The sequence below is a fragment of the Cryptomeria japonica genome, chromosome 11, assembly GCF_030272615.1.
Source record: "Cryptomeria japonica chromosome 11, Sugi_1.0, whole genome shotgun sequence".
Taxonomy (NCBI): Eukaryota; Viridiplantae; Streptophyta; class Pinopsida; order Cupressales; family Cupressaceae; genus Cryptomeria; species Cryptomeria japonica.
The window spans coordinates 503,446,936-503,462,552 of record NC_081415.1 but is presented as its reverse complement, the minus strand read 5'-3'; the positions used below and the strand labels follow the sequence as shown (position 1 = coordinate 503,462,552).

Here is a 15,617-nt window from a genome sequence, read left to right as displayed (position 1 = left end):
CCGCGACTGAAATGGCCTCCTCGACATTTGGAACCTTCAACTTCTGGATCTCGTTCTGAGCCCACGATGCCAGACCTTTCAAGAAGTGATACAACTTAAGATCTTGATCCATATTTGGAAATTCCAACATAAGGACCCGGAAAGCTTTGATGTAATCTCAGATCCTCCTTGTTTGCCTCAGGTCTAAAAGCTATTTGAAGGAGGTCCAACCTGCATTCTCTAGCTTGAACTGCTCCTTGAGTGCGTCCCGCAACTCATTCCATGTGTCTACCTTGACTACCGGCCTACCAATCTCCATGTCCTGAAGTTTGGCCCTCCACCAAAGCTTAGCTGCTCCAGTGAGGAATCCTGTGGTCGTCTCCACCTTTTCTTCGTCCGTCAATCCCCTCATGGATTTCAGGTACCTTCCCATGTCAAAGAAGAAATTCTCCATGATCTTATCATCTCGATCGCCCTCATACTTTTCAGGTGGTGTCACTCTTGCTCCCTCGGTAATCCCTGCTTAAGAAACACAACTATTGACAAACTCGATCTCTAGGAGAGCCTTCTTCAACTAGCCTTCGAGTCTAACTAAGTCCAATCGTCCTTCCGCAGTCTCCATGCGCCTTGGCAACACCTCGTCTTCCAAAGACTCCAAATGGTCGGTCACCTCAATAAGCCTTTCCTTTGTCTTGGACCTCTCAGTGACGTGAGCACGGGGTGAGCCCTGCGCTCCTTCTAACTCCCTGTCACCATCCCCGCCCTTGGCCATAACTGCTGAAAAACTGAACCCACTTAGTGTGCTAGCTTGGGGGTATCAAAAACCTTGCGCTCTGATACCAACTGTCATGGGGCTAGATTTACCTGTGCGGCACCGACGATCTTTTAGGTACTTGTCTATGAGATCCAAGCACTTCCAAGAACTCAGACTACGCCTGTAAGCACTCCCAAGCTCTAGAACCTGCACACACACACTTGCACAACACCTACAAACTTGCACAGCGGAATCCTTACACAATGAACACAATGTTGGTACAATAAGATAGCTTTATTGATCTGAAGAAATGGCCCCTGGCCCGGTCTACAAACAATTCCAACTATGTAGTTGGTCACTACCCCGAGTACTTCCCAAGCACCCGATTACAAGTTCCCACCCCTGGATCTGCGTCCACCCTTGAAACACCGGTATAGATACCACTACACCTCACCCCTGGCTGTAGCTTCTCACATAGACTCCAGGTCCACAAAGACCCTGTCTCCTTCGGAACTCAACCAAGCGCACCACTGAATCTCTCGTGAGCTCGCGATGACTTTCCCAGCACACGACCCAGGCCCCCTCCCTGAACGGGGACTCCAAGTCTCACTGCTTCTCTGCTACTGCTTCTACTTCACACCTCTGCTCTGCAATCGCTCTGAACACCTTTGCTCACTGGAATGCTGTTTCGGTTCTCCTTGGATTTCTCCACCATGAACCTTCGCCTGGGAAAGTAAAGCACACTGTAGAAACGTTCTCTCGTGAACGGCGGGGTACTCTACTTCCCCCTATATAAGTTTTTCGTCCAGTTCTCACACAACTGTAGCTTGGCATTAACCATTTGTCAATCACCACAACTTCCACCTGTTGAGAATCAGAAGGGACTTATCACCCCAGAAGCCTACTGATCTCCCTGAGGCAGCAGCCCCTCACAAACAGTACTTTCAAAGTGTCGTGGATTTCAAGTAGCATTGGAAGTGAAATCTTCCAACCTTTGTTGTCTACACCTTTTACATCTATGATCTCTCATTTTACATCCACTGAATTTGCTCTCTCTTTCACACATTAGGCCAACTGGAAGTGCTATTACCATGATCGGAATTTTGGGACCCTACTAGCAGTGGTCGAAGATTTGAGGGTGCACTAACAGTGGTCGTGATTTTTACCCCTCACTGGAAGTCTCCTTTGAAAGTCATAAATTTTGCCTTTAACTGGAAGTGCATGCAATAAGGTCAGGGTTTTTACTCCAACCGGCAGGGTTTATGAGCTGATCAGGTTTTTGGAGCATTACTGGCAGAGATCGTAGATTTTGCCTTGAACTGGAAGTGCATAAGGCAGATCGGAAATTTTAGGGTCAAGTGAAAGTGACACCAAGTGTGAGTTCAACTTACTCACTTGGCATTTCAACATGCTTCCACTTACCTTTTGCAACTTCATCCATTTCAAACATGATTAGCTTCAAAACTCTAAGGCATTGAATTCAAGAAAGGCTGATCTCACCAAATATATTAGTCTTTTGACCTGATCGGACTTTAGATAGGCAATTGGAAATGACACCAAACAGGTCGGAGATTTGACCATCAACCGGCAGTGCTAGAAGAGATAGGTCGGAGATCTAAAGTGTCACTGGAAGTGACAGTCGAGCTGATCGGGGATTTGAAGGGTCACTAGAAGTGACTTCATTTCTTCCATTTTTCTGTTTCATCGACATGCTTCATTCATCTCAAGGATTTGACAAGGTTCATTCATCATTACTTTATGTCCTGACTACCCCTTCTCAAACATTCCACTTTGTTTGATAACTCCCTGTACTTAGACTCAGCATTTCATCTCTGATTTTGAAGGCATATGTTGATTATGATCAAATGAAATGATCATCACAAATCGCTCATTGCTCACACCTTAAGAGCTAACTGACTCAATTCCATTCAAACAAAAGGATCTGATTGCTACCAAACCTATCAAAGACCTAAAACTGCAAGCAAAAGAGGGGTCCCCATTTATGGTAGGGTGATTTGTGAAATGGTCACAACAGTTAGGTTGGAGAGGACTAGTCTAACAGCAATTGATGGTGATTTTCTTCAAAGGGTGGGTGGATACAATGTGTCACAATCCTCATGGTCCTATTGTTTGCTCCTGTGATAGTGCACTTTGGTTGCTCAAAGATCAGTGCTAATTTTTAGTTGTTTCCCTATGTTGGATGCGGCTGGGGTTTTTATGGTACTTTTGCATGCTCAGTTGGTATGACCACTTTTATAGTTGTAAATGCTTTTTGAAATATTTTGTGTGATGGCCCCAATAGAACCCTCTCTAATCAATCAGCAAAAAAAGATTAGAGCACCCACAACCAAATTATGAAAAATGTCCTTTTTAAAGAAATTTTTCTTGTTGATGTCAAAGGGGAGAAGAGGGCAAGGTTTTCGTGTTTCGACTCCTAGTGAGTGTTAAAATTAGGCTTAGTTTCATTTCTCTTTCCTTATTTCTTCTAAATGTGTTTTTACGACTTATAACAAAGGATATAATTGATACATTATGATCTAGCAACCTAAGTCTTCTATTACTAAATATATCCCCTCCTCATTTTGGCATAGCCTTCACCATTCTAAGGTACCCCAAAGGACAAGTACCTAACATTCACAAATGCCGAAAGAAATCGACATTAACAAATTCACAAGGTAGTTCTGTTTTTAGTTAATTACATCAAGACAAATTTCTCTAAGATTAAAGAAATGGGAGAACTTATGTTAATGGGTATGATTAAGCTTAAATGCCTTGCTTATTCTTTTGTTTCTAAATTAAAGATTTAGAGATAGATTCTAATAAGCTAAGGTTCAAGAAATGTGATAACCTACATGAATGGGTACAATTGAGTTTAATGGTTTGTTCATTCAAAATACTTCAATATAATTATTAAATGAATCAATATTTAATGCATACCTTGTTCGAAGGCCATGAATTGAATCATCAAACTCCATCACAGATATCTTTGCATCTCGAAATGACAAAATAATTGCATCTCTCTTTCTACGGCCATCATCATGCCCAGGGGATAAAATTGCCATGCTTTCAACATTACCATGTAATCTACAATGGAACAAGGATGACAGAAAACCAAGCAAGTTCAATATTTTATCAACATAATATTTGACAAAAACTTTCTAAACCTAAGACATGAAATACGTGAAAAGCTATGAACTTGACAAATTATAGTGGCTAGAATGCATTAACTATAAAGGTATCATATTTAAAAAGGTTGTTAAACTAACTAAACTATAAGATTAATTCTACAAATTATAGCAAACATATTTTGAAAATACAAACATGAGTATTTGGCAAAGACATAAAAAGTCTTAAAGATTACTTTGTATAGAGAACTGATAAATAAAGTTTGAAAAACAGAGAATAGAACAGCGAGCTTATACTTGATACTTTATGTATTGACTGAATTACATATATATAGATACAACGAATTAAACAATCTTCCTATAAAATTGGTAAACAGTTTTAGAACTAAATTGGTAAACAGTTTGACAACGAATTGTGACGCTTGACAGCTATGCTAAATTCTGTCATTGACTTATTCAAACAACTAACAATTATGTTGGAGCATATATTCCAACACCTCCTCTTAACGCTACAACATTAGACTGACTAACAACATAAAAAAAAAATGGAAAATACAACATGCAGAAGTTGTTCTTTGAAAAGAACTCTCAGACCAGTAAGACTTCTCCAAGCTGCTCCCTATTGCAGGTATAGTTGTCTAGCTGTAATCCAAGTTCCCAAGGGCCAACATCTTTGGAAACCACTTCAACATGAAGTGTCTCATTACCCTCGTAAAGGTATGATGTTGAACTTCCAGATTTCAGATCTCCCTTGAACTATTGGACACCAGTCCTCACATGTATGTCTCATAACCCCAATGAGATATAGTTTCTCTGATTTACAAGCACCTAAGACTATTGAGCATCTAATTATCCTCTACTACATCCCTCCTTGGCTTCAAACTGTTGGCCTCCTCAAACTAGTATAAGTACTTCATCTTCAATGAAGTCATCTTCACTATCAATATCTAGTGGTTCTTCCATTTTCAAAAAATTCTATGACAAAAAACAAAAATACCTTTGTGAATGTTGTTTGATCCTACAAAGAATAATAGCTCCTACGTGAAACAAATCTTCCTTTAAAGACTACAACGGATCTGCACCATTAACAATTTGCCTTGTCCCTTTTCAATTGGTTACATAGACTTGGCTATGAAGATTGTTTTGCTATGATGCCAAAATAAAGTTTGAAGAACAGAGAACAGAATAGCGAACTCACAGTTAATACTTTCATTGACTCAATTGCATATACATAGATACAACAAATGCAACAATCTTCCTATAAAATTGGTAAACAGTTTAAAAGCTAACTGTAGCTGTTTGATAGCAAACTGGGTATTATTGACAATGAACTAGAACTCTCGACAGCTATGCAAAATTTTAATATTGACTTATTCTAACAACTAACAGTTATATTGGAGTGTATATTCCAACATTGATGTATGAGATCTTTCCCATAGTACAAGCAAGATGAACTACAAAAAAAAGGTATATAAGATAAATCCCTCAACTCCCTGAATGTTGATTAGACTATTTTAAAATTGGAAATCTAACTAGTACTATGTTATAATTTTAAAACAGCTAAAAGAGACTTCTCTACAAAAGGTTTTATAGACGAAATTGACTTGAAAAAGTGGATCCATCGCGACACATCCCTAGACTCAAGCTTGCATCCTAGACATCCTACAGACAATAGGATGCGGGTAAAGCATCCTCCTACCATCCTCAATGCCCAAGCCCCAAGGTAGGGACATTCCCAAAATGGCCTGTAGTACATCCACAGATGAGTTGGTCCTAACATGGTTAGGGCATCCCCATCATCTAAGGGGAGGAAAACAATTAAAAAACAAAAAAATGAAATTGTTCCAAAAACCGTAAAACCTTCTCATTTTATATTGTCATTTGCAAAGATAAAGACAAAAGGAAAATCAACAACACCAACTCTTTGAGATATGTTCCTAATTCCATTGATTCGTTTTCAAATTCAAAATTAATCTTCATGAAGTTTTTTTACCATTTTTGTTTTTTAATTTAAATTTTTGTAAATGATAAATAATACAAAAATTTAACATTTTTATAGAATTAGATGTACACCTCTTCTTAATCCATTGTAGTATGTTGCTTTTTTCATATTTTAACTATCAATGTGATTGCAACTTTTTATGTAACCTCTACTCCTACACCTCATGCAACATGACATGAGAAAAACTTAAGAAATAAACAAAATCCTTTGTTTTGTAGCAACTCGCAATTGTTTTTATTTTCTAGTTGCAATGAACATAGCAAATAATGTCTTAAGAGTCTCAAATAACTCAAAGAAAGAACAACCCTTGTATATATCGTCTACTTTATTACTATTTTCTTTGACAATTTAAATGATAAAAACTTGAAACTAATAGTTATATTAACGTTTATTATGAGAGTAATTGGTAAAAACTTGAATGTATTAATGAATGATCGAAAGATCATTATATAGATTACAAGAGATCGATGTTTCTAATAAGAAACAAAAGATAATGGATGCAAAATTGGAAACCACTAATATTTACAATATATTACAATATTGACCATTAAATAACTGAATAAAGATATTATTCTAATACCCTCCCTTAATGGTCAATCTATCTACTACACCAAGTAGCCCCTTGAATTTAACAAACTTATCCGGATGTGAGTGTACTGCAAATCCACGGATCTATCTTCAACCAGCTTGCAGATGAAGTGACAATGAAGCTAAACATGCTTGGTTCGCTCATGGAAGATTGGATTTTTGGCGAGTTTGACCACCCCTTGATTGTCACAGAACAGGGGTGTAGGGATTGCTTGAGACATTCGGATGTCTGAAAGCATCCTTCGAAGCCAAACCGCCTCACAAGCTGCTTTGACTATTCCTTGATATTCAACTTCAGTCGAGGAAAGAGCTACAGCTTGTTGCTTCTTACTGCTCCAAGTGACAGCACATGTGCCCAAATTGAAGACATACCCAGATGTCGACTTTTTGTCATCAACAGAACTTGCCCAATCTAAATCTATGAAACCGATGAGTCTAGCATCTTTGGTTCGTCCATAAAGGATACCAAAGTCTAAAGTGCCCTTGACATAGCGTTGGATCCACCTCACTCGAGCCCAATGAATTGATGTAGGAGCTGTCATGAAGCAAGAAATGTAACTCACTGCATAGCTCAGATCAGGTCTAGTGGAGGTGAGATATATTAAACTTCCCACTAGTTGCCTGAAATCGGATTCATTATCAAGTTTGCAATCCTACATTCGAAACTTGTCAAGTTTGTTAATTAATTATTTTGGTCAGAGAGCCAATGGATGGTAGAGGTGGTTTAATTTTGCCAAACCCAAGCCCAGGAGCAGTCACTTGCCCTCCTGGCCTACTGATTTATTAAGGTTCAGTAGAGGCTTACTTGGGTGGGCAGTAGTCCCCTTTATAGATCCCTTAACCTCTCTGGGAAGGCATCAACTTTAGAGTGTGTTATTAAATTCATTATGCATACAGATTATTATTCTAGTTCATTGTTTCAATGAAAACTGTTATTATGTTTAGCCTGAAATTAACAGTGAACTGTAGGATTCCTAAGTTCATAATTTCCTCTTTCTTATATGTTATGATTGTTATATCAGATTATGAATTCAGTAAAAACTACTGATCAAGCCATTAACGTGATTACAGTCATGTTGGGTCTTCCTTGTATATATATATAACAACAATTGATTACTAGTTTTATCAGAAAATTCTGCTCAGATAAATATCGTATTGTATTTTCCCTCGGAAGATTGCAAAGATCATGGCACGCAGCGAGTTGCGAGGAGGACGGCCGGGAACCATGACCAGTGTTGAGATGGCGCAGTCCAATGCAGGACCCAGTCATGCCATCCCCAACTTCTCCAGGGAGGAGGCCCTTGGCAGGTTCCGGTAGGTTGGTTTCTTGAGTAGGCCGTTGGTTTTTTTGGGTGGTTTTTCACTGATGTAACGAATGTATCCTTAGTGGTAGGCATAGCTAGTGTGGTTTTCTGTCTCGGGTTTCATTTTGAGTTTTGTAGGGGCGAGACCCCATATAGTCTTAAGATAGTGGAAAGCTACAGAGCAGCTGAATGCATGTAATTTTCTCCTTTCAAGCAATACAAATATTAAACCTGTTACCGATCAAAAAAAAAAATATCGTATTGTATTTATTTTGTTCTGGTCTCAGAACACGAACCTTATTACACGATTATAGCTTAATCTCCCTATTTGCCTTCGGCGAATGGGACATACTTGGGAAGTCTCTTCCCTGCTTGGAGTCTTCTAAGTGTTGGCGTTGGCAGCCTTTCCACTTATAATAATTCTCATCTTGTATCCCGTACTTTTTATGCTTGCCCACATCTTCTTTCCCATGTAAGAGCCCAAAATGCTATATAAGTAACATAAGCCAATCGTTGCTGCTGAGTCACGTCTACTTCAATACTAACCATCGCCTGGGTTGTGGCTTTATGAAAATGTGTACACCCAATGTGATTATCTTAAAAATTAAATTCAATAATTATTATCTATTATTTATTAATATTTATCATCAAATTAATAATTAGCAAGAGTATCACATTAATTAAAGTTTTAACACATTTGTTTCTGTTATAATCAAATTAGTACATTAATTATTTTGAATGGATATTCATCAGTAGAGAACTTAAGAAAAACTGATTAGATTAATATCAGAAATTGTAATACATGAAAATAGACATATATTTGATACATTTATCATAGGGACATGACATCATGGAATAGTTCATGCAATTTCAAACATTGGAAAGGGATATAATAGCCACTCTTACAAGATTTTGAGAAATTTGGGTCTCATCGCCCCATTGTAAATGGGGACCCTCTCTTTTCCTGCTTTCTAGGATTTTGTTAGTGTCATGTGACCTTTTGTTGTAGTTTCACCAAGCCTTGTCTAGTTCAGAGCATTTCAGGCCTTGACGAATTTGGACAACTTTCTATTTTTAGAAAGTTTGCTTTTTTTGCTTTTTCCTTTTTTTTTGGAAGTTTTGTTTTTGGCCTTTTTAGCCCGATCCCCGGTATGGCTATTTTTAGAAAGTTTTCCATATTTTTTAGGGATGTCTACTTTTTGCTTTTTCGGAATGCAAACCTAGGGTTTGCACTTGCACCATCGACCCGCTCCGACCAGATCTCGAAAATTCCGAGTTTTGATCTAAAAAAGCTAAATCCCTAGATTTTAGGCTTTTTGTTTTTTCCGAGATGCAAACCTAGGGTTTACACTTGTACTACTGGCCAGCTTCGATCGGAACTCGAAAATTCCAAGTTTTGATCTAAAAAAGCTAAATCCCTAGATTTTAGGCTTTTTGCTTTTTCGGGATGCAAACCTAGGGTTTACACTTGTACCACTGACCTACTTCGACCGCGATCCAAAATTTTCAAGTTTTGACCCAAAAAGCTAAGTTCCTATATTTTAGGGGGTCATGGCACCTTCAAAGAATAATCAGCTCGAAAAATCATCCTGATCCTCAAATGTCCTGAAATTTGGCTAAGTCTGGAATGTCATCCTGATCCTGAAATTTGACTAAGTCTGGAAAATTGGAGAATCCTCCAAAAACTAGATTTTGCATTATTAGTCCTAGAGGCCCGAAACCACTCTCAAACATCCTGACAATATATATGAAATATAACTTAAGTATAAGAAATACCACTTATACTTAAATGTTATATTTCATATATAGTCCGCCCAGCCATGAAGAGGTCACGTAGGAGGCTACTCTAAAGTCCGCCCAGCCATGAAGAGGTCACGTAGGAGGCTGCTCTAAAGTCCGCCCAGCCATGAATACGTCACGTAGAAGGCCACTCTAAAGTCCGCCCAGCCATAAAGGAGACCAAGGAGGAGCATAGCTTAAAGTCCGCCCAAGGTAAAGGAGACCAAGGAGGAGCATGGGTTAAAGTCCGCCCAAGGCTTAGGAGCCATGAAGGAGGAGCATGGGTTAAAATCCGCCCAAGGCTTAGGAGCCATAAAGGAGGCAAGTCAAAGTCCGCCCAACCAAGGAGGAGCATGGGTTAAAGTCCGCCCAAGCCTTAGGAGGCCATGAAGGAGGTGAGCTTGAAGTCCGCCCAAGTTTGATGGAGACCATGAAGGCACTAGGCCTAAAGTCCGCCCACCTTAGGAGACCATGGAGGTGCAAGACTTAAAGTCCGCCCAAGGCATAAAAGAGGCCATGAAGGAGGTAACTCCAAAGTCCACCCAGCCATGAAGGAAGCCATGAAGGAGTTCTAGACAAAGTCTGCCATACCTCGGAGAGGTTGGCTAAATTCGCCAAAATTTGGAAAAGATAGAAGTAAAATTCAGAAAATCAACCTACACATGGAAGGTCAAACAAAGTCAACATGATGTCACAAAATCCAAAGAGATTTCAAAATTAAATTCAAAATGAAGAAATATCTAAAAAAAAAAAAAAATCCTCAAAATAAATCCAAAATGGAATGTTTTTTTGAGAATATTGAGGGAATATTAAATTTTTATTAAGATATTAATTCAAAATGGAAAGTTTTTTTTTTGAAAGGGAATATTGGAGGATTAATGAACATCTTCAAACTTAAATCAAAATGGAAAGTATGAGTTGGATGATTTTAGGGGTTTTTCTTAAAACTTGTCTACAAATACTTCATTATCAAATTCATTATTACACCAAGAAGTTCAAAATTACTAAGGAGAGCTTAGTAAAGTATGTCAGTTTGAAGATCATCTGGAGGAAATTCTAGATATCGCTGGAAGTCGGATAATATTTTGGCAGAAGGCTTACAGATTTCTGGAGAAAGGCATCTTTTCTAAATTTTCTCAATATTTTGGAGAAAAGCCTAGCCAAGTCAGAGGTAAAATTAAACTTGTGAATTTTCTGGATATTTTTCTAGAATTTAATAAATGATTTTGGAGTAAGAAAATTCAACTTTTTTGGCTAAGTATAAAAAATTTTCGAAAGTTTTAAAACTTGATGGGGACTTCAACCAGCTTCAAGGCTAAGGGTCTGGAGGTGAAAATTCAACTTTTTTTGGCTAAGTATGAAAATTTTCGAAAGTTTTAAACACTTGATGGTGACTTCAACCAGCTTCAAGGCTGAGGGTCTGGAGGTGAAAATTCAATTTTTATGGCTAAGTATGAGAGTGAAAAAAATGGAAAATTTTCCAACACTTAGCCATTTCGCGGCCCCGTTATTTTTTTTCGAAATTCTGCAGAATTTTTTCTAACTTAAAGTTTTTATCATTTATCTACAGGTCTTGAGCACCATGAAGTTCCAAGTAGATAGAGATGCTCCTCCTGAGTCAAGGATGACTTCCAAGTGGAAGAACATCAGCGACACCAATCTCGGACACATCAATCTGAGGGAGTTTAAGAAGCGAATGTTTGGTCTGGACAACCTTGTGCCTACCACCATTGCGCGGAAAATGATGAAGAGTGGTATCGTGCACGCTGCCGGTTTCCTCCCCACCATGCAGTGCAATGAACTGGTAGTTGAATGTGCCAAACACTACAACCCCATCAGTAAGGATATTGTTGCACCTGATGGAAGAGTGTTGGCAAATGTCAGCGATGAGGCCATCAGAGAGGCCTTCAGGATCCCTGAGTACCACAACACAGTATATATGACCAAGGATGAAGCTGACAGTCTGTACCATGATCACCTGGAAGAATATGATGCCATAGTTAATCATTCCTAGTTAGACAAGCCGAGGAAGGGCACCTCTAAACTCCAAAGAAAGAGCCTAGTACGAGCATACTTCAAGGAGGACATTGGGGACCTGATCGTCTTGCTCAATAGAATAATAGGCAATCCTCAGGGTGCTCCATTCGAACCCTGGATGTATTATTTCATTAATGAAATAATCAAAGGAGTAAAAATGATAAACTGGGCCCATATGATCAGCGACAATTTAGACAGCCAGCTAAGGAATCTGGAGGCAAACAGGACTTTCTTCAAGAGTTCTTACTTGTTCTATTCTTTAGCCAGGACCTACAGGTACAGAGGTCTCACTTGCAGAGGAGAAGTTGGGAACAAGGAGAACCAATTCCCAGTATATCATTGCTATCCCCAGCTCCATATGGAGGAAAAGTTCCATTTCAAAAGGGTGAATGATGCCTTCCTGATGCACATTACCCGGACCCTTCAAGGTGGACTGCACTAGAGGCTCTCTCAAGAGTCTATGGACTTCATCAGTCGGTTCGGGTGTTGGTACATCCAATATCCAAAGTTCACTTACCTCCGAATTCAAGGATTCTCTGGTCCCTCATACAAGCTTCCAGCTTACCCAACCAACCGAGTGGTGTTGCTCGAGGTTGTGAGACAATTGGAGGAGTATTATAGTGATTCAAAGGGATAAGCAGAAGAAGGCAGGCACATCCTCACTTACAATTGGTAATGGGCTGGAAACATGTCCATCATCACAAGCTGCAGCTACCGCTGAGAAAGAGCTGGCCTGGTATCCCTTTTACCAATACAAGGCAAGAAAAGATTTCGATCCATTCCAGAGGATAAAGAAGATCGAAGGGACAACATTTGAGCACAGACTAGATCTGGAAGACTACTGGGCTAATGCAGCCGATAGTTTCGAGATCCGAAAGAGGTTCTAGTCAAGAATTCCTCTAAGTATGGTGAGAGCAACGGAGGTGTTCAAAGTTGCCGATCAGGTGGAAGAAAGCCTAGAACTTCAGCAGCCAGGTTTTGAGAAGATGAAGAATGAACCTTTGGTCTTGATAGATTGGACAGAGGGAGAAAAATCAGACCTAGCACACCTCATGAGGTCAGTAGTTGAATACTCAAGGTGGTGGGCATCTGAAAAGACAAAACAGTTGAAGGCCAAAGGTATGGTTCTAACTTATGAATTAATGGGAGTGGATGATACTCTGTCCGTCCACCCTTGTACCTCCGCCGGTGATGTTCGGAATCCAGAAAGTGTTGGATCTCGAAAGAGAAAAGAGTTGGGTGGAAGCTCCACAAAGTGCACAGGGAAAAGGGCTGTAGGTGAAAGAAGAGAATCCAGCAAAAGTCACACCATCCTAAGTGTTGCTTCCATTGCCCTGGTCAGAGTACAATTGGGGAACAAGAGATAAATATCTATGTGAGTGATGATGAAGTAAGAGTTCTTTCTCAACCAGCTGAGGAGGTGGTGGAGAAGGTCTTCCGAATTCCAGACAGAGGACAGGATGAAGCTCCTATAATTTTCTTGGATGGCATGCCAGCGAACCCGGGAGAAGCAGACGATGAGTTTGATCGGAATACTCTAGAACAATCAACCATTCCTGATTGGCTGAGAGCAAGAATAAAGGCCAAGGTTCCCAAGGATGTCCACTCAACCGAGGAGGCTACCACAGCATTCCTGGAGAAGGTGAATGAGCCCACCGCAGCTAAACCACCCAAGCCAGCCAGGAAGTTCTCCTTGATTCAGAGAGACAATGCCGGATTCAAGGCCAAAGAAGGGAAGACTAGGGACAATGTCACAACGAATGACTACAAGATCACCACCATAGAGATGGGTAAGCCTACCCAGGACCAGGAGATCCAATATTTTGATGACTCCTATAATGTTCTAAAGACAAGGCTGGCTCATGAGAAAGAAAAGAGAAAGAAAGTGGAGGAAGAAAACCAGCAGTGGAGGAAGTATGTTCTCCATCTTACCAGCCCGCTCAACCATGAAGTCCCAGCTACTCCACCACAGCCTCTTCAGCAGGGATCAATGAAGGACTATGATGAGATGAAGGGATCGTACACTCAAGAAAAGGAGTGGATTTCAGATGCTGTGATACGTGCTGACACCCTGGTAGAAAACTTAGTATCAGAGCATGAGGCAACTTCTTTGTTGATTGATCATATCCAGGATCTATCATCCAATTGGGAAGAAGTGGATGAAATTCAGAATGAAATACTCCCTCACCTAAAGGTTATCCGAGGCATGTCAAAGAAGAGCTTAGTGGATGCAGGCATCATACAGACAGGAGACAGGTACGACTTCGGCACGTGGTACTACGCTCTGGTCACTCGGATCGAAGTCCTGAAGAAATCCGAGACCAAGTGTTTTGAGACAGAGGCAAGGGTTAGAGAGATCTTGGGCAAGGTATTCCGAGTGGCGTCAGAGATCTGGCAGAAGGAAAGCCTAAGGGAGAAGCATTTACAAGCAGAGAACTTGAGAGCCAGGATTCAGACAAGCTTTTTCCGAGATTCAGGGATGATTGACAAAGGTGATCTTTCTAAGATTGCAAACTTCCTCTCCATCGATGACAACTTCCTCACCCAGGCAGTAGAGTGGGAAGGCATCCTTGCTACGTGCGCTGACGATGTGGATCTCGTCGACTTCCAGATTGGCGGTTTGCCAAGTGTCACCATGGAGGAGGTCAAGCTCGTGGTGTCCAGATACGTTGAATCTCTGAAAGAGGAAAGTGGCCACTCACCTCAGTAAAATTAGCAGCTGCGCCACTTGTCACTCTTTCATTTGCTTGAACTGATAGTATTTCGGGAAACCCTAATTAGGGTTTAGGACTTTCAATCATGGCCCTTGATCACTATTTGATCTCGGCCATTCAGTTATTTTTGAGAAACTATATAAGGTTGCCTCCCCTCATTTGAAAAGGGTGAGGTTTTTGATGTATTGTTGCTTAAGGTCATTTCCAGATAATATATTGCATGTGTGCTGCTTTGTAATCTCTATTATTTGAATGATTTGCATGGTTTCAATTGCCTCAACACTTAGTTAAAATTAATCTAGATTTGCTTTCATTGTTGTTAATTTGAATGAAGGATCTGATAAGTATCAATTGATGGTGTATTTCCGCTCATACTTTTGGTAAATGGATGATGTCCATTCTACCATGCAAAGTTAGTCTGAGCCCATCCCCTGTGCATCCCAACATCTCGATCATAAGCACAACCCATTGAAGATTGCACCGGCCTTGTGTAGTTGTCCCTAGTGTGGCGAAGCAAGGTTTGGTTTCTCGAAAGCATCCAGTTGATACCGTCTCCAGAATTCGTAGGATTAGATTAGCCTTCCTAAACCCTATCCTTTTCCCTTTCTTTTGAAAATCTAAATCCCAGAAAATCCAAAAAAAAAAAAAGAAAGAAGAGTCTAAATTGCTAAATCCATCTAAGTTCAGCAGTAAAAAAAAATACTTGTCAAATGTAAGTCCCCCTTGAAAATTTCAGCATACACTACCCAAGAAGCTATTCCACTAAAGTCGCTTGTTCGCACATATAGACCTTGGAATCAGTAGTGATTTTTCAGGAGAGGATAGAATACCTTCGGGTATCCTATCCTAATGTTTGGTAGATGATAAAACAAACACCAACAAGTCTCAAGAAAGAAAAGGCCAAGTTAATGAATGAACTAAATCCTATTGTAGATTCCTGGAGTAAAACTAGGTGCACCATTGAAAGTGATGGTTGGTCAAATAGAAGGAATAAAATTATTTTCAATACACTTGTGTGTTGTCCTCATCGAGCTATATTTATAAAGATCATGGAAGGTTCAAATGAAACAATATCTTCAGAATATATTGCCAATGTCCTAGAAGAAGCCATTCTACACGTTGGGGTAGAAAATGTACTTCAAATTGTAACAATCAATTCTATAAACTGTGTTGGAAGAGATAAAATTTTGAAGGATAAATACCCAACTATATTTTGGAATCCTTGTGCTTGCTCACATCTAGGATCTGCTTTTGAAGGATTTCAGAAAGTTGCCTAGGGTATCTAGGTTGTGTTCGAATATAAACAAAAAAACATTTGACATATTTGTCACTGAC

General features: G+C 39.7%; 1 protein-coding gene across 2 annotated transcripts in view; it reads right to left on the bottom strand.

Moving 5' to 3' along the window:
- The window catches only part of LOC131068344 (cleavage and polyadenylation specificity factor subunit 1), a 276,602-nt gene that overhangs the window by 240,422 nt on the left and 20,563 nt on the right, over positions 1 to 15,617 (bottom strand). For both annotated transcript variants that reach the window (XM_058003530.2, XM_058003531.2), the window contains exon 2: positions 3,671 to 3,817. In XM_058003530.2, coding sequence (XP_057859513.1) covers positions 3,671 to 3,817 — 147 coding nt within the window. The remainder of the gene's footprint in view (positions 1 to 3,670; positions 3,818 to 15,617) is intronic.